The sequence below is a fragment of the Pieris brassicae genome, chromosome 7 (genome assembly GCF_905147105.1).
Source record: "Pieris brassicae chromosome 7, ilPieBrab1.1, whole genome shotgun sequence".
Classification (NCBI taxonomy): domain Eukaryota; kingdom Metazoa; phylum Arthropoda; class Insecta; order Lepidoptera; family Pieridae; genus Pieris; species Pieris brassicae.
In genome coordinates, this window is record NC_059671.1 from 20866278 (window position 1) to 20893103 (window position 26826).

The 26826-nt window shown below is 33.3% G+C and overlaps 3 protein-coding genes across 17 annotated transcripts in view; 2 read left to right on the forward strand and 1 right to left on the reverse strand.

Annotated features, from left to right (window-relative positions):
* LOC123711778 (uncharacterized protein ZK1073.1) overlaps positions 1–16259 on the forward strand; it is a 40387-nt gene extending 24128 nt beyond the window's left edge. For 6 of the 13 annotated variants that reach the window (XM_045664566.1, XM_045664561.1, XM_045664564.1 and 3 more), the window contains 9 exons: positions 4809–4859; positions 5573–5596; positions 5715–5778; positions 6266–6383; positions 6940–7088; positions 7961–8136; positions 11327–11448; positions 12182–12344; positions 15690–16259. In XM_045664566.1, the coding sequence (XP_045520522.1) occupies positions 4809–4859; positions 5573–5596; positions 5715–5778; positions 6266–6383; positions 6940–7088; positions 7961–8136; positions 11327–11448; positions 12182–12344; positions 15690–15878 (1056 nt within the window). In that variant the 3' untranslated portion in view covers positions 15879–16259. The remainder of the gene's footprint in view (positions 1–4808; positions 4860–5572; positions 5597–5714; positions 5779–6265; positions 6384–6939; positions 7089–7960; positions 8137–11326; positions 11449–12181; positions 12345–15689) is intronic. The other 7 variants (XM_045664567.1, XM_045664558.1, XM_045664563.1 and 4 more) reach the window with 4 other exon arrangements.
* Positions 12913–14614, forward strand: LOC123711780 (retinol dehydrogenase 12-like). Its single transcript, XM_045664571.1, has one exon. It carries the CDS (start codon positions 13201–13203, stop codon positions 14191–14193), a length of 993 nt encoding a protein of 330 aa, XP_045520527.1. The 5' UTR covers positions 12913–13200; the 3' UTR covers positions 14194–14614.
* A 195-nt stretch (positions 16260–16454) lies between the features above and the next one.
* On the reverse strand, positions 16455–26535 carry LOC123711777 (tubulin alpha-8 chain-like). Of its 3 annotated transcripts, none has more exons than XM_045664554.1 (9): positions 26364–26535; positions 25655–25883; positions 25247–25419; positions 24230–24358; positions 23103–23273; positions 22374–22514; positions 21968–22198; positions 20037–20200; positions 16455–17152 (listed from the first exon to the last, which is right to left on the reverse strand). In XM_045664554.1, exons 1-9 carry the CDS (start codon positions 26367–26369, stop codon positions 17020–17022), a joined length of 1377 nt encoding a protein of 458 aa, XP_045520510.1. In that variant the 5' UTR covers positions 26370–26535; the 3' UTR covers positions 16455–17019. The 3 variants fall into 3 exon arrangements, with proteins under 3 accessions (XP_045520510.1, XP_045520511.1, XP_045520512.1); XM_045664555.1 differs by having other exon boundaries at positions 25655–25880; positions 26364–26534; XM_045664556.1 differs by having other exon boundaries at positions 21968–22183; positions 26364–26533.
* Between the last annotated feature and the right edge of the window lie 291 nt (positions 26536–26826).

Below are 26826 nucleotides of genomic sequence, written 5' to 3' on the forward strand. Positions count from 1 at the left end.
ACTAATAAATATGCATAGTCTTTCGTGAGTAATATAATATGTTCAAACAGAATATTTAATATATGAAATAGATTTATATTTCCTATGATAGATATTTTCCTATATCGACAGTTCTCAATGGACCTTGAAGTAATCGAGACGCTCGTAACTGCACTTCATTACTAGGTGCCCTGATGTCGTGTCATATTAATTGACCCCCCTACGTAGATAAAATCTACGGTGTGGGTTAACTCCAATGCCATGTGTACGTTTAGGAAGTAATTATTTCATTGTTAGTTATTTTTAAACTTGTTTGTTTAGTCAACAGTGTTACTCTGAAGCCAGTTGTAACTAAATAGGAATGATGGAACTTGACAGTTACGCCCAAAACCAACTCTTTAATTGAGACCTCCAATTGTTTAAAAAGAGAGCATACTTCTCCCAGCACCACCTCTGAGGTCACCGGTATTATCTACCAGACGTCACCCTAAATCTTTTATTAGCGCCTAAAAGGGAACAAAATTAAAGTTTAAGGAAAGACTTTTATATTTGAGCCGTATATTATAATAAACGTTACTATATATATTATTTATATTACAATTTTTCTTTTGAATCTTTGTTTATTCTGTGAAACAACTATCAACTATATTATATTATACAAACGTATCGAAAGTTTAAAATACAAAATGTATGCAACGAAAAACATCAGCGGTCATAAAGAATATACTGACGCAGTGTATTCGCCTTCATCAAAACAAAATGTGTTAGTAAACAATTCGACTACAGTTTTAAATTTAACGATCGTTTGGGTTCAAAAACCAATCGTATATAAGACAAAAAAACTTGTATGACCAGAAGATTAATTTATATGAATAAATAATAATCTACTGGCACTACAACTCATAATATGTAGATACATATTTTATAATTGTACATACAACTTGTGTGAAACATCGATGTTTGATAGAAGTCTGTGTTGCGAACTGTCAGAGACTTCTAACAGTCCGAGTAAATAATGTATATGGATAACTTCATATATAGTTCCGCGCCTTGATATTTGTTTACCCCCTAATCTTAAAGCAATACCCGAAAATTCCTGGTTATGGCTTGGCTCCATAAATTTAAGAAAGATATATGTATATGGTATAATAATCTTTTTTTTTCGGGTTTACGGTTTTCGTTTTGTTATTGTATTTTTTTATTTATTCTTAATGCTTTAGTTTGCAAAGTATTTAAAGTAATTTATACTGTGATGTTGTCCTTCAGTCACCAATATTAATACCTTTAGCTTTTGGCGTTCTTATACTTTTTGATTTATAGAATAGTGGGCAAAAGGCTCACCTAATGTTAAGCTATACCGCTGCCAATGGACAGTCAATGTCAAAGGGCTCGCGAGTGCGTCGCCGGGAAAATATCACATAGCGAAGCAATGTTGACCTACCTAGTTCCTTCAGCGGTCGACACTCATCCCTAAGTCGATGGTTCGAACCCCTCTATGCACCAAAGTACCTGTTGTCTATGTGCGCATGTAATAAATAATAAATAAATATGGGATGAAATGGTTGCAATCTAAGGCCAAGATCCATACAGGGTTGTAGAACCATTGTATTCGTATTGTGTACGTTCTAAAGCATATCCCATCGATACATGATTATGTTTATCAAAAACATATCTAAAACAGAGACTTAAAGCAGATATCACTAAATCATGACCTATTAAAATAATCTAGGATCTCCCTTAGTTCACAATCATACTAATAAGGGAAAAATGTAATAATGACGATATAGTACAAATTGTAAAATGCTTAGTTACTATTGTAAACTAACTTATTGAATTACTAAGTAGGGGTGGCAAAATATTAAAAGTAACTGGCGAATTTGTATATCCGTCACCGCGAAGGAGTACCAAAACATAACGATGATCAAGTTATCGTTTTGTAGAGATACGGAATCCCTCTTCATCTTCTACCACATTGATCACGGAGACTGTTAAAAGGAATTCTTTGGATGAATACCTGCAGCTGAGTTTCATCATGGGTCGTTCCACAACAGAGCATTTTTTATTGCAGTTTTTGCACATCACCACCATGTATAAACTGTTGACCACTGTTGTCAGTCTATCGCGTAATCATCAGGTGAGGCTTCCTGCCCGTTTGCTCAATATTATATAAGAAGAAAAAAATGGATTGCTACATGTACTGGGAGCAACATATACCGCTGCTTTTCCTCAGTTATCTATAAACCTATATGATATGCATGCATATGGATCAGATGATGTCATGCATATGATGTCAATGTCTCTTATATCGATGTGATCAACGTCTATATAGTATTGCCTTTTGTTAACATAGCTTTTACACATTAAGAAAACACTTTTTAAACGGATTGAAGCTATGTATTATTATTATAAACTTATAATTATCTATTACATTTCGAAATAATTATAAGTTTATAATAATAATACATAGCTTCAATCCGTTTAAAAAGTGTTTTCTTAACGTCTATATAATTTGCAAATATTCATTAATATTCCATGATATATCTATACACTTTAATAATTCAATGACCACAATGTGGTCCAGGGTCCTAATTAACGATTTAAGAAGTCCTCAGAGTGCCTGATCGTTTCGTTAGGAGGCGCATCGACCACCGTTATTATTCGTGCCCTCAGCTAAAACCTTTTAGCCTTTTGTATACGTATATTGTAACTTTTAGCCTTTTGAAAGGGCTTGGAACTTCATACTACATAGAAGTAGTTAGGTATTTTGCAAATATTTTACTGTTTTTTTTGTTGTTTCTTTTTCTATATATAAATGCTATATATACATTTTCTATATAAAAATACTTGCCGTATCTGTGACCCGTTATTGCAACTTATTGGGTTAAATAAGTTAATGTACATCCTTGTTTATTCGAGTCTTTATATATTAATATTATAACGATATTTGGACGAAATTTTTATTAAAACGACATCATAAAATGTGAATTACTATTAATATTATTAATATTTAATTAATAATAATAATAACAACATAGAAATAATGTTTAACAAATTTTGAAATTCTTGTTTGTACTCTTCGTTATTTGAACGCCTGTTGAACTCTATATTATTTAAAAAGTATGTGTCCCGTTTTTAAATTATCGAGAGTCAAACTATAATTTGTATAACGCTGTTTTTATAACAGTGTTTATACTCAAAACAATCATTAAGGTGACCTTTACATTGTTTACGACCGAAAACGCAACGCTTGCAGCGCGTACGGAAATAGACGGAAAACAAACGACTTTTGTTTTACTGAATATAAGACATTTTAAGCACTCTTTTTGTTTATTAAGAATATTATACAGTACTGCGTTCATATAACTTCATCTTTATATACATAATTCTACTGTAACTCCTCTTAAACGGTTGGACCGATTTGAATGAATTTTTTGTATGCGTTGGAGTGGCGTCCTGGATGGTAAAGAAACACAAATCAGCCCGGCAGCTGCAACTAAACAGCTGGTGTCTCAGGTACGAGTCTCGGATAGCTTAACCGGTAGAGCTCTTGGCGCGCAACCAAACGATCTGAGTTCGGATCCCACTCTGAACCGTCCGAATTATTTTTCGTTTCCCGAGAAACATTTCCAAATATTAAAAATATTTTATTATTTGTCTTCCATTTTATACTTTGTTTAATATCCTAATCGCTTGATATGATGCAGGACAACGTCTGTCGGGTCCGCTAGTATTTGTATAAAATGTTAAAAACAGGAAGTCAATATGCACATGTATGCTTTCGTTTAGTTCCGAAAACGTTAGCGTTAGTTAATTTTCCATTAATTCATTCTATACCTACTTAGTTTTAAGTTATTCTATAACTTTTACATTTTACTAGAACAATAGTTTTGTTGAGCAGTCTTGGCCTAGTGGCTGAACAGTGGCTTCAGCGTGCGACTCTCTTCCCTGAGGTCGTAGGTTCGATCCCTGACTGTCCACCAATATATTTTCTTTCTATGTATACATTTAACATTAGATCGAACGGTGAAGGAAAACATCGAGAGGAAACCGGCTTGCCTTAGACCCAAAAAGTCGACGGCGTGCGTCAGGCTGATCCCCTACTTGCCTATTCGATCAACAAACGAACATGAAACAGATACACAAATCTGAGGCCCACACCTAAAAAGGTTGTAGCGCTATTGATTTGTTTTATAATAGTTTTATTAAATTTTAATTAATGAAATTGTTTACCCCATGATTTTATACTTTGGGTACAATTACTTGATCGAAGGCGTTTGAGAACCGAGTACAATGTATTTGTCGACGATTTTACTATTTCCTCCCTTGGTGAAGCACAACATCTCAAGGAACTGAGCTAGGCTCTATACCATCCAATACCTACATCCCTTTTTCAGTGCTGATAAATAATCAAGGTTGCGACATCAGCGTTTCGGATATTGAGAGAACATAATAATTGGATACATAAACGTTGTTGATGTGTTTTAAATCTAAGAATCTTTTGTAATAATTACACTTTTCAATGTTCTTTATATCTTGATTATTTTGACTGAGCGTATATTTTAAACAGTATACAAGCCGTAAAACGTAATGGGGTTAGGCTAGCAAACTTCCGACAACTCAATTTGCTTTTGAGTGGCTATTTATAATAGCGTGTAGTTTCTGTATTTGTTAGTTCAATATTGTTTGATCGAATAATTAAAACTGACACGAAATATTTTTACATATCTACATTTAAATATATATTTGTTTTTATTGATATTCTATGATATTTACATCGAAGTTTAATTTGTATTACATAATAATGGTTTTATTTTAATTGATTGTTTCAGAAATATGTTGTCAGTACGGATCGGAGCGGAGATATTCATGTTCACGTTCAGGTATTTATTTAATTTATTTACACAAATATATATACACTGGCACTATACATAAGCCCATGAGGGTGATGAAATAAAATTCCTTACAAAAATAGGTATATATAAGTATTATTACAATTACAAATGCCTATATTGGATATATAATGTCGCTACTGTAAACTGTATTTGCGTTATTGCGGAATACAATCTACATTAGATTTTTGCTTTCATAACAATCACTTATAAATATAATTTTTATAATATAATACTTAATTATTATTTAAAATATAATTCTTATAAATATGATTTTATATAATTATTGTGATTGGTCTATAGCATGGTGAAATAAGTCTGTGATTGGCCGGACATGTAGATGACTAGTCACAACCAACCGTAAGAGGTGAGCGTATGTCACCTTTGACAAATGACAATCGAACGTGCAACGCAAAATTAACGACTTTGTCTTTCGTTTAGCAGGAGGGTTTTAGGAATATAGTTGATACGTTACGTTTAAATAGGTGACCTTTTTGTAAGTAATAATTGGCTGAATAGGAGTTACTGACAAAGTGACCAATCTTGGTTCAAATAAATTTTTCATGCGTCTCTTTCAATATCTTCATCGCTGATGAAGCAAGTGCGGGTATATGATACAATGAATTAGTTTGTTTAGTTTGAGTTTGAGCCAAACGAATAGATTTTTGTTTATGATAATAACGCTTAATTTTACGCTACCAAAGGGAATTATTCCAGCTCATAGTCCAGTAAGTATATTGAAATTCTAATTATCTTCTTTGTTATTATTTAATTAATTATAATTAACATATCATAGTTATATCATTAAAAATTGATTACTAATTGATATTTTTTATGACTTTTCAGGGTGACTTGAGCCAGCAAGATAAAAGATGTGTTTTCCTCACAGTTCATGACCTTGGGACGAATCGTAAGTTTTATTCATTGCTAGCGAATTTTCCCGAATTCGTATCAACAATTTTAGATGCAGCGCAAATTTATTAAACTATTTAAACAACTCGACTCTGCAAGTATATAACACATATTTAACTCTCGAAAGAATCGATTTTTCGATAATATATCGGTTATTTAAGTTAAATTAATTGTAAATTTACATTTACTACCAGTTCGCAAGTCAAGGGCGTAGAGCGGGTAAGAAGGACTGGCATTCAGATTGATTAACTATAATCAAACATACAAAAATAAGGCAAATTACATAATAATCATAATGTCATTATACTTTCGTAATTATTTATAATTGTTGTCAAAACTTATGGTCTAAAACTGAATAGTCTCCCGCGCTATAACGGCGCCTTGCCTTTAAAAAATAATCACCTCCCATTTGAAAGCATAACACATCAGTGAACTATAACTTCTAGGAAGGTGTTAAAAAAGCCATTTAATATATAATGTTCCAGATACATCAATGGTTGACTTCGTGAATTGTCCAGCTATGACTGAAATAAAGGAGCGATCGTGTTTTATTCACGTTGATGTTCCGGGGCATGAAGAAAACTCACCAGACCTACCTGAATCGTAAGCGGAAAATATATCTATTAACAATAGGGAGATGTGTTATGAATCGTCAACAACCAGTCACTTTCCGTGTGGTCTCTCTGCATCTTATACAGCATTTACCATGGAGAGTATTCAGAGGAGTTGTCTGAAGCTGAGTTTTATTATCGGACGTCAAGGCTGAATACAAAATACCATCCGTATCACCTTTGCGCCCGTCGTGCCACAACTGAGCGTTTCTTAAGGCAGTTTTTTCCGCGCAGCACCACGTGGAACCAGCTGAACCAGCTGTGTCGACTTAGGGTCCTTCAAGAAAAGAGCGTACCAATTCTTTAAAACGCAGCAGCTCACTTGCAAGCCTTCTGGCAACATCCCCGTATCTACAATAGATCCGTAGATATCCACATTATGCACCTACAAGGCTCCAATATAGTAAGACCTACCTTACCAAATAAATGATAATGTATACATGATAGTACATATAACTATGTTCTTAATACAGTAAGCAGGCCGAAAGATACCGTCGCCTTTAAGAGATGATACGCTCTCAACAAACCCCATCCGGTTTCTCTTTCAGGTACCCGTTCCCGTCACTGCAGACATTAGGCGAGGACATGGTCACGGTTCTGGACTTCCTTCAAGTGCGTTATGCCGTCGGCCTTGGTGAAGGTGCAGGGGCCAATATCCTGGCTCGCTGTGGTCAAGCTCATCCTAGACGGCTTCTAGGTTTGTTCAATATGATTCAATGTCTGGGTGAATTATAAAATAAATAGTTTTTCCTTATCATTATTTTATATGAAACAGCATGCAAACAAGCTGGAATCTTACCTGATAATAACTGACTCCGCCTATGTAGACTCACTCTCCTAGATGGGTTGCGAGTGCGTTGCCGGCCTTTTTTATCGGATTTATTAAAACATTATTCACCTAACTAGTACGTTTAGGCATAAAATAAATTGTACTCAAATATATTATTGTCTGGTCATTTAAATCACGTAAGTGACGAAGTTAACTCTTAGAGAAAAATTTACCTGTTCAATATTCTTATTTAATGATGGTGGGTTTAACTGGTTTACTTAGTCAACTGAAATTATTAATGCTGAGAGTGATGCTAAAGAGAAGTAGAAGCTGTTATAATATCCTTGTACCAGTTTTGTAGCTGTTCATGCGGAATAGCAAAAAAATCATCTCTGACATAAGATTATTTTGCAATCATGAACCAGCACTGGTTATATCATATTAGCAGAAGGATTGGAAAATGGTGGTTTAGCTAATAATGATTTCTAACAGGCAAGAAGGTGATCAGTGGTTAACACGCGGTGACGATTTTATTGGGTCTTAGGCAAGCCGGTTTGCTCACGATGTTTTTCTTCACCGTTTGAGCGAGAGATAAATACGGACATTGAGATTCCAGCTGGGGATAGAACCTACGACCTCAAGGATGAGAGTAGCTTTCTGTATCCACCAGGCTAACACTGCTGCTAGAATAGAGCGTTCACAGCTTCAAAATACCTTTCGCGTAGCCTTAGATACAACTGCTGGATGATGAGCCGCTGGCTGATTAGATCTAGATTATGTTATAAAGTTTTCTGTAACAGGTCTGATTCTGGTCAACTGCACGGGCTCAACGTCCTCTGTGGCTGACGCGTTCCGTTCGCGGTTCTCACGCTGGCGCGGCACCGACATATCTCAGTCTGAGGAAGATTTCCTCATCTATCATAAGTTCGGACACGTGAGTTATATCCCACCAGAGATCCCTCATTATCGCTATCAGGTACTGCTCTTTTGTTACTAATTCTCATATTGGTGTTTGGACATTGTTATATTACTTTGTTAAATGTAAGTGAAATCTAAATTGTAAAAGTATGTTAAACTAAATAAACACGATAAATAATACTAAGGACCTAGCGGCTTAAGCATGTGAAGCTTATAGGGTAGCTTGTAGGTATATGTTTTTTTTTTTATTATTATTAATCAAAACATCGGCCTATTATAATGATTAAATCATCAAAAGGATTAGTTAAAGGATCTTTGTTCTTTAAAAAAGTTATATTTTTAAACGGTTGGAATAATCAACCCCTTGTAAGGTTATTGGCTCTTTTTTACGGACATGTGAAGTTATTTATAAACTTAAATGAACAACGATTAAAATAGCTTAATTAACGTTATAACGTTTGCTTCATACGTCACGGTTAAAGTCAATTTACTAACACGTTTTTAAAAATATTTTGCCTAGAATCAATCAAGTGTTAACTGACACTTGATTGATTCTAAATCCTAAACGAATAAATGATTTTGAAATAAAATTTACAAAAATTTGGAATTGGGTCACACTAATAAAATTGATCCTACTATAAATTCGTTGGCAAACAGTTTTTCATCCATTTGCAATAAAATGCCAACTAGGCTATGTTGATCGTCATTAAAAACGTGTTAATTTTTACGTACAAGATATATTGAATGAATGAATATTCGAGAAGACAATTCATTATCAAATTGTCTTTTATATTAATAGTTATTCTTGTTTAATGCCCTGCCATCTTAAAGAAGTCTAGTCAAATTAGTAATTTGTTTAAGTATTTTTTAAAAGGCGCTACTCTTTATGTATCTCAATCTCCATTAATAATTTAACATTACAAAACCCTATATGTCACATCGTCGAATTTGTAGACTGAGGGGCTGTTTCACAATATCAAAACCTAGTGCTTAGTACTCCTGTTAGTAGTTAGTACAAACATACTGAATCTTAGTAAATAAAAAGAAAGTTAATTCGACTCTAAATTTTATCTTAAGACACGTCACGACGTTCTTTAACAGAATTAGCAAACGCTCATTGCGCATAAAGAAACACAAAATACAAATATATCTAAAATCACCAATAGACTTTCTGTCTCTTAACGCATACAATACTCGCTCGAACAGTGAAGGAAAACATCGTGAGGAGGTGGAGGAGCTGGAGGAGAGGACGTAGTCATCGGTGTGTGTCAGGCACAGCAAGCTGATCACTATTAGAAAAACAAATGATCACGAAACTGATACAGAACTGTAATACTGTCCCTGTCTTCCGATATACAATTTGAATTGCCTGAACGTTGCGTGGAAACCCATTAGAAAATAAACCTACGTTCGATCGAATGACTTAATTGTTTATGCACTTAGTATAAGTAATATCCCGATAATTATGAATATAACAAAAGGATGTTAAAAACATAAAATCTCTATCCTAATGAATGTCCAAACACTTAATTACGTAAGGAACAAGTTTTTATTCAAATAACATTTATTATTGAAATTCCACAATGTTTTAGTACAAAACGTGTTCCTTATTCAATTTATTCGCTTTAATGGCGACTGCAAATACACGCTTTGGAGCCGGGATCGGCTTAGGTCCACACTCTTGCGTTGCTATCGAGCGCGTTTTTACCCGGTGTCCGTACTCTGTAAGTTTAAATAGCTCTTTTCGATATATTTAAATGTAAATTCGATGTAGTTCTCTCAATATCCGTATCGTTGGTGTCGTAGCCGACCTTGCTATCGGAATCGCTGTGGGTAACTGACGGAAGTTACAAAGTAAGGGCCCTAATAGAGGCGAGTTTTACTGATACGATTTCTGGAGCTCTCGGCGAGTCTTTACAGTAGCCATAAAATTCTTTAGCTTTATTTCCTTGTCTTGTCAATAGCTCAGAATACTGACATCACACTCTTTAAATTCTTGTAGAATATTTCCATACCTTTAATATTTTTCGCTTGTTGTAATATTACTAATTTTATTTACTGCATTAATATTGATGTCGTTCTGATTGTGTTCATAATTCAATAAATTATTAAATTGTTTGTATTATAGTTTACGTGACTATGTTCTAATACAATCCAGGCGGTATTGGGTTAAATTATATCTGTAATAATCTTATGGAGAGATTTGTATATTTGTCACGAATTAACTCAAACACTACTCGATCGATTTTAAAAATTCTATTAGAATTTCTTTCAGTATTAGACTGCTACATTATCCCTGAGTTCACTGCTATTTGAAATATTAAAAAAATGCGTGGAAGTGAAACTGGTCGATACAATACAAAAATAACTATTTTTGTTCATAAAATATCACCAATATATCAGAGTTTAGTGTTGTTCCAATGCAAAATTTATTTTTGATTAATAATTTAAATACGGTTAACACTAAAAGTATGACCTTCCGGCAAATAATCTATTTATTGAATCCTTGTTAACATCACAAGTTGATTGTTTATGAAGTCATGTCTATAGAGAATGAAATAAGAAAATTCTGTCCGAAAGACATTGATTTAGTTATTTTTTGCCATTTTCATCTCTTATTGTCATTTTATTTTATTAAAAGTTTAAATTAAAGTTAGTAAAATATTTAAATTTGTACGACTAATAATTAATGACAGCCATCATCGATTAAGAAGTATAGACATTAAATATGATAATTTTTTTTAGATATTTTTCTTTGTTCGTTTAAAAACAAAAAACTTACTAATTATTTAAGATCATTTTGATGCAAAAATCACCAGTGCTTTTTGTGAAAAAAAATTAATTACCTATATCTTTATATTAGTATATTTTCCTGCATAGTTACGGATTTTTACACGTTTTTTTTCAGAACGGTAATGACGATTATAAAATCGACCAGTTTGTTACATATTAAAGTATGTTTACACAATTACACATATGTATAATATTCTTAATCACAGTAATCATTAAATAAACCAAATTTAAAGTTATCCCTGTGGCAGTGTATGTTTAATGCTGGTAGCATTTACTCATTGAGATTGATTGTATTGAGATACTTATTCGATGAGCGAGAAAAGCACCAGCTCTGGGGTCACCGATACTATGTACCAGGCGCCAGCTTAAATATTTGATTAGCGACTGTGCACTTGACAAGAGTCTCTACTCCAAAGGAAACAAAATGTATGTATAACATTAGTTTTTGTTCTTAGCAAATTTCAAGCGATGCCTGTGAGGCGGCCGAAAGGGAGAGAATGCTTGCAGAATATAGATCTCGATTGCGAGGGAATCTCAATACACACAACATCAAGCAGTATGTGCGAGCCTTTATACAGTAAGTATAAGAATAATATGATCATAACACATACAGAACATAGTACATGTTCCAATACAGACAATCCTCGGCAATCCCAGACAATCTAAGGCCAACGAAATGTATAGGTTTAAAACATAATCAACCATAAACTTACGTGTTTAGTGTAGACAATTTAATTTCCCTTTTTTTAAAATTATAAACCATATTTTGAGGGTTCTTTTTGATAAGCTCACTAAACAATTTCTTTAGGCTTTTAAGACTTGTCCTATGGTAGGAGTTTGTGTCATGTCTCTTATATTTTAATAAGGAGTATACAATTTATATAAAATTTACGTAACAAACTAAGTACTATCCACAGTATTACGTGTTATTATGGTACAAGCATTTATTTCCGGCAGTTAAAATTCATACCTATACCACCACTTATTATCTTCATAGACGTTCGTTTTTGCTATAAAACAGACACTCACAAAGAAAAGAGAAAGTCTAGGGAAAGGGGCCATTCAGTCTTTCTAGATGTAGAATTCATTTATTTAGTTTATAGAAACGAACTCAAGACGTCCTGAACTCTCTATTACTTAGATAAATTATTATATTAAAATAAAAATACCGTGATTAATAGATTACTTTAACATAGAAAAATATATGTCGATACACGGAAGCATACGAAAATATGACGACTTCCCGAAGGCGTTTTTGAACTTGTCTCCTAAATATCGGCGATAAACAAATTAATTATTTTGAATTGTAGCCGCAAAGACCTGATACTTCGAGGTTGTAGACCTGACATCCTCCTCATAACCGGTATGCTGAGTCCATACATGAGCGTTGTGGAAAAAATGTACAAGGAATTGGACAAAGATAAAGTGACGATTCTGAAGATCGAGAAAGTTGGTGATGTTCTCGCTGAAGCTGTAAGTACTTGAGTTTTACAACCTGTTGTCTGCCTCTTCGTGTTTTAGAGTTGTAACTATACATAGTATATTATTTTCGGATACTAAAAGAGCTAGTGTGTTCCAGAGACAATATAATACAATTTAAATATAAATGGATGGTAAATTATATAAATAAATAATATTATTAATAATAAATAAATAAAACGAGCTTTATATTTTATTACACTTTCTTTAATTTAGATTTGCTAGTAGTTACTGAATTATCAATTCTCTTCAGATAATCATAAATGCACAGTATTTATAGATTAGAATGTAGAAATTGCAATGATTTTCAAGTCCATAATATTATGTATTAATAAAAATGTCTATCATTTGAAATATCAATTTACAATTATATACTTTAATATAATCTTATTATTAGCTCTAAATTAAAATATAGAAAATAATTCGTGTCAATGATTTGCGGAACTTATCATTATTTAACATTTTAACTGTTATCGGGTTACTTAAATGTACAAAGTAATCAGTTACTCGTATTTCAAGGCCTAATAATTAACAGACCGATTGCAAAAATTGACGAGTTAGTTTCATCGTCGGATATTGCTTAAGTACAAGAAATCAGACACATCAGTGTCGCTACTACCGAGGCCCGTGTATACCGAACACAAGCCATAGTTCGGAACCGACCACCGCGAGTGAAAGTAATGTTTACTTGACGTAATAAAGTCTAACGTAAACATATTCATAATTTTTTTATGAATCATGGATTACCAGACGACATAATTAATCATAAAAACTACGCATGTTGTCATAATATCAACACGAAAATTTAAAGTTTGTAACCATTCATTATCCAACCATAGAGCGTATAGCAATGCTCGGGGTGATTTATTTCATTTTTATAACTTCAGTCGTCGCGGTCCTCGTTGGACTGTGGCAGAAGAACACAAATGCTTTGTGCAAGTCGAAGAAGAATCTTGAAGGTAAAACGGCCATCGTCACAGGGGGGACTTCCGGTATGGGCCTCCGGATAGCTACTGATTTTGCGAGTAGAGGCGCAAAGGTTATAGTTGCTTGTCCCTTTATAGATGAAGGTACTAACGGACGTAAACATATTATTGAGAGAACTGGAAATGAGAAAGTGATCTTCAAACTACTCGATCTATCATCTATAACATCGATACGGAAGTTCTCCAGCGAGATTCTTCAAAGTGAGGAGCGTTTAGATATCCTAGTCAATAACGCCGGTATTGGTGTTGGTTTTGATTATCTGACGAAAGATGGAATGCATTTTATCATGCAAGTAAATTATTTTGGTAGTTTCCTACTCACTGTCCTCTTACTTCCGTTGTTGTTGAAGACTGGTAGACCAGGAGAGCCCGCGCGAGTCGTGAATACATCATCTGTTCTTCACAACATCGGTGTAGTCGACTTTACGAACATAAATCGTGTGAACTACTGGTACGGAATACAATGTTATGGAAACAGCAAACTGTGTCTAGTTCTATTCGCACACGAGTTAACGAAGAGGTTAAATAACAAGAACGTTGTAATTAATTGTGTGGACCCTGGAGCGGTTGGTACTCCTATATTTAACAGCGTGGGCTGGTTCTTAGGCGGAATCATCACTTTCTTCTTCAAGAACTTCTTCAAAACACCCTGGGAAGGTGCACAGACAGCGATCCATGTGTCGTTGGATAAGAAAGCAGGGGAAGTTAGTGGTCAATTTTTCAAAAATTGCAAGCAGTCTAGAGCCAAACAAGCAGGGTATGATGACAAAATCGCTGTACAACTTTGGGAAGAATCTATGCGTTTAGTGAAAATGGATCATGACGAAATAAACAAGTGCTTAAAACCTTTAAGTTAACAAGTGTTTTTACGCTCGGCTATAGTGTACCACATAAAGTACTATATTCGTATTTTTATTTAAAAACGATTCGTAGTAATTACGAATGGTATAGACAGGACCCGAAGTAATTAGTAATGGTGTAGGTTACTTAATTTGTATGTAACTAAAGCTAATAGCGAAGCTAATGGTGATTAGTTATTTTGTGTAGAAACGATTAAGTGAGGTTTAAAATAATATTTATTTTATTGGCGCTGTTAGTTAGTAATGTTTCTGATAACAATTTAAGACGATGTAATTGATAATGTATTTTATTTAAGCGAGCATTTTCATTTTGCCGCAATCCAGGTTATAATTTTAAATATTGGAGATTTGGATTAATAAACACGTTTCAATTCAGTGTATTTTATTCGTAATTTTGTTGTCTTATTAATTTTAAATGTCTGACTTTTGAACTATCAATTTACAATTATATACTTAAATATATTTTATTTTTAGTTTGTATTATGCCCCCTTATTCTTACTTCTCTTCTTCATCTCTTTTAGGCTATCTGAGATAAGAAAAACCGTTTAAAATATGATTGTTCTGAGAAATATTTTTGTCGTAAATGTTATTCTCGGTATTCTGTTATTTTAAAAGTTATTTACTTATTTGTAACGACTCATTATAACATCACTATTAAATCGACATATTGTAGGTAATTACAGTTAGCAACGCCAATAAAAAAAATGGATTCTCGTACTTTGTAGGTACTATATTATAGCTAATTATTATATATAATATAATATTAAAGCTAAATAATGATAATGATACTCCTAATGATTGACTCTCAATGATATATGTATATATGTATAATGGTAAAAGGTAATTTAAAAATATTGCTGGAAATTAATTAATTAATTTAGTAAAATTAATATAATAGATTTAAAAAGAGCAGTGTAAACTGAATAATAAATATTATTAACACGTTGAGTAAAACATACTTCGTAATAAAGTCGGTTCAAAAACCTGACCTTGAAGATTGTTTGGAAGAAATCTAATCTTTTTTGATAAGTATAAATATATATTAATATATATTAATGTGAATATTTTATACCTAACACATATAAAAATCATCTCAAAGTTAGTCCTTTGGATGTCTTTGGAATAATTAAATGGCTGACGGACTGGTTTAGGCTGCATAACGCCGATGACCTTGATCATAGAGGGTCACCTCTCGGCAGCGGTCATAATTTAAAATCTAAAAAACTTTGTACTAACTACGCAATTACGTTTTTTCTAAGAGTAGAACTTTGAAGGTAAAGATAAATGTTATTCAATGTTCCGTAAACTCTAGAGAAATACATTATTAATTCATTTTTGACCAAGCACTAAAAAGCTCAGATTTAATCAATCTTATGGTACCAGGCATTCCTAAAATCGTAAATAAAAACTGACACAACATCCATCGTGAAACGTATTCATCTTTATTCATATATAGTTAAAAGTTGGTAATGTTCCTGTGATTTCATTTCAGCCAGCCAAGGTTGCGCAGTCCCTGCTCCTCTTCTGTCAAGGCCAGGGACTACTGACATCCCTGCCCCCACCTGGAGTAGAACGGCGGATGTCTCGCGCCATGTCTATGGAGGAGTATGATAAGCCAAACATTAGGCGCTTGTCGCTCACACCGAATATGTCAGAGTCTCCACCGCCACGCAAAGTGTAAGATTACTATACGAGAGATGGGATAGCTTGGGTTTGGCAAAGTTTAGAAAAAACGTAAAAAAATTCACGTTTCTATGAAAATTCTTAGGTTCGAACACTAAGTCGATTTTTCATACAAATTTGAGAAATCATAACGTTATGTTTATGTACGTTTTGTTAAATATATGGAGCTACAGAGGGTGAACTACGACAATTTTGAATGTTCCTATAGTTTCCATACAATACGTTTAGTTTGCTATTAAATTGGAACGATGTGCTTCCATTTACAGCTAGCACACAATAGGCTTTCAGCTCGCGCTTCAATGAGTCTACGAAAGCTATTCTGAGCCAAGGCCGTTCTAGTAGCTGTAAATCATTGTGTCCGTAAAAAAATCGAATGTTTACAAACTGTTGGTGGTCAAGTCTCACGCAGAGACACTACGTTTTAATTTGCATATTTTTTGTGAATCCCAAGCAAGTCGAGTTAATTTAGTTAAAATGTTACATTTCAAATATGTACGTTTTAAATTATCAAGTTTTCAAATATATTTAATGTTAATTTAGCAATAAGCTATATATTTAAGAATATTAAACCAAGTTATTGAAAGTAAATAAATTTATTAAAACAGACAAAACTTTTTAAAAATTTAACAACACGATACAGACATACAAAACAATTACGCTTACAATATAAGCACTCCCACGGCTCAAAATCCAACATTTCTTAATCGAGAATGTGCTTCCAAATGAACAAAGGAAAAGAGGGAGGAACATCCTGCTATAAGAGGCCGTTATAACCCAAAGACCAGAATATTGACATGAGGCAAGTTGAGCATCGCCTGACCTCGGCGGACATTTTCGAACCTTTAATAAAATTTCAACAAGTGCTGCCATAATTAACATTATAACCAAAGGGCCGCGGTTTTCTGGCGTCCGCTTTGCCGTCGACGCTCTATTACCGCTCAATTATGCTACGCTTGCTAAATTACCTACAAACCTTGTGCCTAAATAATTGCCAGGCCAAAAGGCCAACAACATTGTAGAAATCGGGTAATCTTGCAAAATGCAAATTCTAAAGGGCAACGCAAATTCGTCGCAAGTGTTCGTAGGCACGTGTCGAACGGTGAGCGCGTGGAAGTAACGTCACTATGGTAACAATGACGTCATAGTTCGTCGTCACAACCGGGCGGCATGTCCGATGTTTCGATGGCTACTTCATCGTAGTCTCGCTCAAGTGCCGCCAAGTCTTCCCGCGCTTCTGTGAATTCGCCCTCTTCCATGCCTTCGCCGACGTACCTGATGCAACAAGATAAAAATATACTAACCAGTAGGTAAATTTTTATTAGCACCTAAACAATCAAATATACCGTACTTACAATTTTCATAACCTACACAGTAATAATAAAAGTGTGTGTGGCCGTGTATCTCTTACGCTCAACTTATTCGTTGAGCGAAGAGAGCACCAGCTCTGGGGTCACTTATTATCTACCAAGCGCCAACAATATTTCACCGAGTTATAAGATTACCAGTAATATAAGAAAAAAAGTGAACATGTCCTAAAATGTATATATACATACAATATTTTGTTTTCAACAAGCGTTATAAGATTACCAGTAATATATGAAAAAAAGTGAACATGTCCTAAAATGTATATATACATACAATATTTTGTTTTCAACAAGCGTTATAAGATTACCAGTAATATAAGAAAAAAAGTGAACATGTCCTAAAATGTATATATACATACAATATTTTGTTTTCAACAAGCGTTATAAGATTACCAGTAATATATGAAAAAAAGTGAACATGTCCTAAAATGTATATATACATACAATATTTTGTTTTCAACAAGCGTTATAAGATTACCAGTAATATAAGAAAAAAAGTGAACATGTCCTAAAATGTATATATACATAAAATATTATGTTTTCAACAAGCGTTATAAGATTACCAGTAATATATGAAAAAAAGTGAACATGTCCTAAAATGTATATATACATACAATATTTTGTTTTCAACAAGCGTTATAAGATTACCAGTAATATAAGAAAAAAAGTGAACATGTCCTAAAATGTATATATACATAAAATATTATGTTTTCAACAAGCGTTATAAGATTACCAGTAATATATGAAAAAAAGTGAACATGTCCTAAAATGTATATATACATAAAATATTATGTTTTCAACAAGCGTTATAAGATTACCAGTAATATAAGAAAAAAAGTGAACATGTCCTAAAATGTATATATACATACAATATTTTGTTTTCAACAAGCGTTATAAGATTACCAGTAATATATGAAAAAAAGTGAACATGTCCTAAAATGTATATATACATACAATATTTTGTTTTCAACAAGCGTTATAAGATTACCAGTAATATAAGAAAAAAAGTGAACATGTCCTAAAATGTATATATACATAAAATATTATGTTTTCAACAAGCGTTATAAGATTACCAGTAATATAAGAAAAAAAGTGAACATGTCCTAAAATGTATATATACATACAATATTTTGTTTTCAACAAGCGTTATAAGATTACCAGTAATATATGAAAAAAAGTGAACATGTCCTAAAATGTATATATACATACAATATTTTGTTTTCAACAAGCGTTATAAGATTACCAGTAATATATGAAAAAAAGTGAACATGTCCTAAAATGTATATATACATACAATATTTTGTTTTCAACAAGCGTTATAAGATTACCAGTAATATAAGAAAAAAAGTGAACATGTCCTAAAATGTATATATACATAAAATATTATGTTTTCAACAAGCGTTATAAGATTACCAGTAATATATGAAAAAAAGTGAACATGTCCTAAAATGTATATATACATACAATATTTTGTTTTCAACAAGCGTTATAAGATTACCAGTAATATAAGAAAAAAAGTGAACATGTCCTAAAATGTATATATACATAAAATATTATGTTTTCAACAAGCGTTATAAGATTACCAGTAATATATGAAAAAAAGTGAACATGTCCTAAAATGTATATATACATAAAATATTATGTTTTCAACAAGCGTTATAAGATTACCAGTAATATAAGAAAAAAAGTGAACATGTCCTAAAATGTATATATACATACAATATTTTGTTTTCAACAAGCGTTATAAGATTACCAGTAATATATGAAAAAAAGTGAACATGTCCTAAAATGTATATATACATACAATATTTTGTTTTCAACAAGCGTTATAAGATTACCAGTAATATAAGAAAAAAAGTGAACATGTCCTAAAATGTATATATACATAAAATATTATGTTTTCAACAAGCGTTATAAGATTACCAGTAATATAAGAAAAAAAGTGAACATGTCCTAAAATGTATATATACATACAATATTTTGTTTTCAACAAGCGTTATAAGATTACCAGTAATATATGAAAAAAAGTGAACATGTCCTAAAATGTATATATACATACAATATTTTGTTTTCAACAAGCGTTATAAGATTACCAGTAATATAAGAAAAAAAGTGAACATGTCCTAAAATGTATATATACATACAATTTTTTGTTTTCAACAAGGGTTATAAGATTACCAGTAATATAAGAAAAAAAGTGAACATGTCCTAAAATGTATATATACATACAATATTTTGTTTTCAACAAGCGTTATCGTTTAGTCTTTTTATATATTATTTGACACAAATGCCTTATGTAGAGCGGGCATGCCAGTCTTTCATATCATATAAAACAATTATATATAATAGTTACATGATGTGTGTTTACACACACAGCATGTTTAATATGTTAATAAAAACTTCCGATACATCCAAGTGTCTGAAACAGGATAAATTCAGCCCGGGTTCTCTGCCAGGTGCTATTTGTTTCAGACTCTATATTACATTCCTTTACAGTCAATATCATCATTAAAACTGGTAAGCAGTCACAATCTAGTTTATTCTTTGAAGTATTAATTGTCGTTGTAATGTTTAATTTCAGTTTTCTTCATATTTTATATATTTTCAACTAATTAATATCGTTTACTTATGTTGTCCGTTTAATATATATTGTTTATCTATGTACTTAATCTGTTTTGGCTTTGTACATTGTCTGAGTGTTTTGTTCATAATATGTATATTAGCTGTAAGATTACTAATAAATAAATAATATACTAGTGTTTGCCCCAAATGGGGTCTTCAATAGTACTGACCAATGCACAAAGGCCCGTTTGGAGTACATAAGGTCGAATTTGTTGTCGAGCTTGCCCCACGCCTCCGCAATAGCCGTAGTGTTGCTCAACATCGACGCGGCTCTCTTCACTTGCGCAAGGTCTCCTCCCGCCACCACTGATGGTGGCTGGTAATTTATACCAACCTGGAATTTTAACTATATTTCTATACGAACTTTACGCTTGTTATGGAATAATTAACTTTGAGCACAAAACATCCAACTCTTGTACCATACTCATTAATTCATGCCGATTGTTTTTTCTATGCAAAAGGGCACGGTTCACCCGACTTTAAGTTAACACTGACATTGCCAGAAGACTCGCAACTGCGTTGCCGGCTTTTCAAGAAATGCTACGCTCTTTCTTGCAGGATTCTAAGTCGAATTGAGAAATACTTATAAGTTATAACATTCAGGACATTCAGGAGTCTTGTTTCAGAATTTCATCCTTACGTGTCATTTCGTGTGCATTATAGCATTGGTTAATGAGAGATAGAGATGATTTAACTAATGTAGTAAATTTGAGTTTATCTCCGCCCGCAAAGACTACTAAACTAATTAAAAAAATTAAATTTATATATATATAAATATCAAAATTTAAAAGAGTCTCAGAGTATCTAAGTGGTATTATTTTTGTTATTTAAAACTAAACTAAAAAACTACAAAAATAAAAAGATTTATGTATTCTTATATCTTGAAGCTTCATAGCTTTGTGGTCAAAGTAATTTAGAGAAAATTATATTTCAAAATGTATATAAGAATATGGCATAATGAAGCCAGAAAAAACAATAATTGAAATATATAAGTGACAAAGAATAATATTAAAGGTACTCATATACTCATGTTTCCTCAGTTTCGTCACTTTTCAATGTATATATGTAAACTTCTTAAACAATTATGATTATTATATCATATATATGATTTGTAATCAATTTATGATTGCGATCACAATATATATTTCAAACCTATAAACAAATATATAGTTCATAGTATTGTCTTTGGTTAATATAGTTTTTACACATTGAAAGAAAACAATTTTTAACCGGATTAAAGCTATTTGTATTATTATAAACTCTTAGTCGATACCAACTCCGGGGAAATAAATACAGATAACACAACTTTCTCTACAGCTGTGATATCTTTTGTCTTCAGTCACCGTGACCACGCACGATGTAAAGCACGAAGTCGGAAAAAATTAAATTTAAAATTATGTAAATAATTATACGTTTATAATAATACAAATAGCTTTAATCCGCTTAAATTTTTTTTTCTTTCAAATATATAGTTTATTATTTGGCCTTGAATTCAACTATACGTACTTAACATTAATGTAGGAAAATTTGTATTTGTGATATTAACTTTAGACTAATAATGAATGGCAATTTCATTTATTTATTGTTTTAAGTAATAATGTACAATTATGAATATCAATGAAAAAAAATATTATTACTAACAATTGTTAAGGACTAGCATTTATGTTACTCGAATATTGTGTACTATACATATATTTTGGTAATTAACCTTTTGCTATTGACCTTTTCAATGGTGGATTGTTATTTTTAGCGTTCAACATGACGTAACATTTTACGAATTGTTTGTTTTGTATTTTGCCAACTTATCGCTGACACCCCGGCCATCCCGTGGCCAGGCTCAAACATCGCCACATGTTGCGATGGTAGTCCATCGCCCCCTTCTGGAATGGAACGGGTCCAAACAAAACCCTCGCGAAGAAGGGGGGGGGGTCACAAGATCATCGAAGAGATATAAGAACAAAAGATAATTGGAAAACCATCACGCAGTGTCGTTGGATATTTTTAATTTAATGATGCCTTAATAATCTAAAAACGCAAAAATATCAACGAGCGCGTTACTTGATAAGAACTCTATTTGGAAAATTGCATTTAGATCACTCACTTTGAAGCCAGTAGGACACCAGTCGACAAATCGTATCCCAGCTCTCCCTTTCATTGCTGCTATGGCCGCATTCACGTCTTTTGGAACCACATCACCACGGTACAGTAGACAGCAAGCCATGTATTTGCCGTCCCGTGGGTCACACTTCACCATCTGATTCTGGGGCTCGAAGAGCTCTGACGTGATCTCTGACACGGACATCCCTTCGTGGTATGCCTGGAATTGAGACACCTAAAGTGATAATATTATTGCCTTTACGTTCTATCTTGAATTTATAGCAAAGCCTTAAGGTGGGTAATACGAAAACATTCCCAATTTTTACTAAATTCTGAAGAGGGTACTAGCTCTTTTGAATTTATGCTAAATAACTTATCACTTAACTAAATAGAAGTATATAGAGCGTTACCTTATCGGCGGAGACTACCGGCGCATACGCAGCGAGAGGAAAGTGTATGCGCGGGTACGGCACCAAGTTTGTCTGGAACTCCGTCAGGTCCACATTCAAAGCTCCGTCGAATCGCAGTGATGCCGTGATTGAAGATACCACCTAAGTCATTATTAATTCAAACAATCCCAACGCTTTAAGAAATCAAATTTAAAAGAAACCGTTAGTGTAGATTTTAGTTAATTCTATTTATGATAAAAAACTTTAAAACCAAAACAAAATATTATCTAATTTGGTTGCATAATTTGTTTCAACGTATGCTCAGCATCTGGCCTTGGCCGTGGCCTTTCCGAACTATTAGTTTCGTTCATGTTTTTATAGATTAAATCTTTGCCTTTCTTTTAGTGTTTGTGTATATTTCGTTATAAAAACCACAACAGTGATTAATGACTTGTGGTTGGTGGAATGTATTTTTTCAACATTCGTGTTTCAGTTAACCGTTTTTCTGACATTCGTATTTCAGTTAACCGTTTTTCTGACATTCGTATTTCAGTTAACCGTTTTTCTGACATTCGTATTTCAGTTAACCGTTTTTCTGACATTCGTGTTTCAGTTAACCGTTTTTCTGACATTCGTGTTTCAGTTAACCGTTTTTCTGACATTCGTGTTTCAGTTAACCGTTTTTCTGACATTCGTGTTTCAGTTAACCGTTTTTCTATTAAGGAATTGAGAGATATTATAGCGATATACCTGTGATATAAGCCTGTTTAGATTGGCATACGATGGCCTCTCGATCGAAAGTCGTCGCCTACAAATATCATATATAGCTTCATTGTCAACCATAAACGCGCAGTCAGAATGCCCAATCGTCGCGTGAGTCGTCAATACTGCGTTGTAGGGCTCCACTACTGCGGTAGACACCTGGAAATTTAAATAACATAACATACATCAAACATTTATTGATAACGAAATATATACAAAAACACATAATAATAGTAATCAAAAAGGAAAAATAACCAAAAATACATGGAAAGGAATAAGGTATATTTTAGGCATTAAGCCGTGGAGTAGACGTGCTGGTCCACAATGCTGGTCATTCTGCCAGAGACCATAACTTACCAGCACTACCAGTTATCTTTACGAAACCCAATCTTTAACGTTAAATATATTGGGATCAGAACTAAAATCTTTAAATTTTTAATTCAAGCAACATACAAATCTACCGTTGATAACTTAAGTTTGATCAATTAAAAAGGTACATACATTCAAAAATATAAATCGAATTACAATGTTCTTCTAATTATATTTTAAACCATTTTTATTGGGATTTTCTTCAAATAATCATGGCAATTAACAAAATTTTCCATGAACATTGACCAGAGCTAATTCCATAGGCCTTGAGTAAACAAATACGATATCGGACATTAAATGTTTAATTCGTAAGTTGTAAGTATATAAAAAGTAATATAACATGATTATATCGCGCTTTATACGTCAATAAGACCATAATTGATGTAAGTCATGAAAAACGTCGGAAAATCAAGGCCCGCGGCAAAATAAGTCTTCAAGGAAGTGTGTTTTGGCAGCTGATGCAGTGATGTATGCCAACGTTCGTAAATGGTACATAACTGTCCAATGACAGAAGACCGTGAATATATCTATATTCGAGTATAGTGTGGTCGCTTTCGCTTATATGCCTTTAGCTGGTTAAGCTTTAAGCTTAATCAGAACAACTTTTAATAATAATCCGATGCCGACGTTGATATAGTTCTCTCCATAGCACTGATGTCACATACATAAAATCACTCAGTAAAACTAAAAATTCATCTCGTCAAAAACTGCTACGTAAACTAATAATATATACTGATAATGAGTACCTGTGGAGCTGGATAGATAGCGAACTCCAGTTTGCTTTTCTTGCCAAATTCATCAGAAAGCTTCTCCATCAGTAATGATGTGAAACCTGAGCCCGTGCCGCCGCCAAACGAGTGGAACACGAAAAAGCCCTGAAATATTGACATCGCAAAAGCAATTTTATAATTTTAAATAAGCTCAGTAGTGATTTATGCGAATCTTGCACAAGCCGTGGATACCAATATCTACAGTAAACCGCGTTGCGTTATGTCAGAAACCATAGTTACAACATTAATCTAACAGTCTTGATATATTTTTTTTAGAAAACTACATCCATACAAAAATCCATATCGCCCCATATAACACTACTGTTTATTGTAAAAAAACAACACAATTTCGGAAAATAATGACGCAACTAAAACAAATGCTCCTATATCAAAAACGCATTCGATTATGACACACATGAGACAGCCAAACGGCTCTAAGAATGGAGAACAAACCGAATTGCTGTAATTGCTAAGGATGCCACTTGCGCATATATGTTTATATTCCTAAACTAAATACACATACGGCTGACAAACGTAATACAACACAAAAATTTTAACCTAACTAAAAGCATGACGGAAAGCAAAGGAAAGAGGGTTATTAAATATAAGCATACATAAAATAAAACGCGAAAAAACAAGGCGAAAGTCAAAAGCCTTGCATTATGCCCTTAAACAGAAGTGGCAATGGGCGGGGCATATTGCGAGATGCAAAGAGAAAGGTGGACTTTAAAGACAACCATATGGAAAGTATCAAGACGAAATAGGATTTCTTTTTCTCCATTCGATGAAAAAAGAGTTGGAGGAGCTGTAGGAGGCCTTTACCCGTGAAAGGATTCCAATCGGCGGTACTAAAGGTAGCCAGGATATAGGATACATAGGGTAAAAAGAAAAGAAAAATCTAAGCTGTATATTCTTTTTTTTATATGATTGGTAATAAAATTGGCTTTTATTATTATACTTAGAGGCCTAAGCCTGCAAAACAATTGTTCCTACCTGTAATCCAGTACACTGATCAGCCAGTTTTCGCACTCTCTCCATAACCGGACCCAAGACCTCTCGTCCTGTAGAGTAGTGACCTCGTGCGTAGTTATTAGCTGCATCTTCTTTACCAGTAATTAGTTGTTCCGGGTGATACAGCTGTCGGTACTCACCGGATCGTACTTCATCTAGACATAAGATTTAGTTTTAGTTTCCTGTTAGGAGCCACTTACAAGTTTGGTTTTGCAATGTCAATGTCAATCTAATGTCTAAAGACTCATCAAATGTCAAACTTTGACATTATGCTATCTGTCAAATATGTACGAATATTTTATTTTTGACCTTTATCACTCCAATTCGCTTAAGATTTTCCAAACAAATGTGATAGATATATTTTGCATTTTCATATCAACTGTGCATTACCAATAACAGTAGGCTCCAAATCCACCATCACAACCCTGGGCACCATCTTGCCCCGGTCCGCTTCCGAGAAGAACGTATTGAAGCAGGAGTCCGAAGGATTGACGTCGGTCTCACAAAGAGGCAGGGTTCCATCTGGGCGGATGCCATGCTCTAAGCAGTACAGCTGCCAGCAGGCTACGCCCATCTGCACACCCGCCTGACCCACGTGGATTGAGATGCACTCCCTCTGCTCAAGGGCACAATGAAACTTATCTTTAAAGACAGTACAACGAAACTCAACCAAGATAGAAGCACTGTTAGAGTTGAAAGCAATAGTTTGCATGAGGTGTAGCTAACATAATATCATTTGACGACAATCTATCTTTACCAACAAATACTATGTTAAAATACTTAACGAAAACAATTAACGATTTAATTGACATTGTCAATAAAGCAACAGTGTCAAGAAAGAAATTGTAAAAACTTTTCACTTTTGCCTAGTAGTAATAGTGTTGCAAATGACGCCAAAGCGCAAAAGATATTAAAATAAGAAACTATAATAGTAACTAAATTTGTAACAGTTCCATAATGAAGACAGTATAGACATTTTCTTTTACAGACGAATTTTTCTTAACATAGAACGGACATTGTCACAGGAGCCATGAATACAGATCGAGTAGAATAGTTATGCGTATATCCTTGGGCTAAATAAATTCTTTAAAGTACTTACCATCATAGATACTATAAATTTTGGTAAATCCGATGTAAAAAGATATAAAAAAAACTCGTGTAAAATAAACTAAAACAGTTTTACAAAAATTTTGATGGAACTGAAATTTTGATAAAAAAAATACAAATCAGCGCCCGTCTGATGGGCAGCTCAGATCTATTGTAAAAACTTCAAAATTGTTCCATTCCACGATAAAATTTCTTTTTTTGAAATTTGATTCAAATGTCTCGATTGCCAGGATATGTAAGGAGGTTAATTAAAACGAAAAAGGTTTTGTATTTTTTTACTACTAGGATATACTTGTAGGCATAATTTCGTAAGTTTCCACACAAATAGTATATTTACGTATATGGTTGCTAGGAATAACATATCTAAGGGTATTTTGTGAATAACATTTATTGAGTTCTATAATAAGGCCAATGAGGCAAATAAAAGGTTTGTTTCAGCGGGTCCGTCATCAATG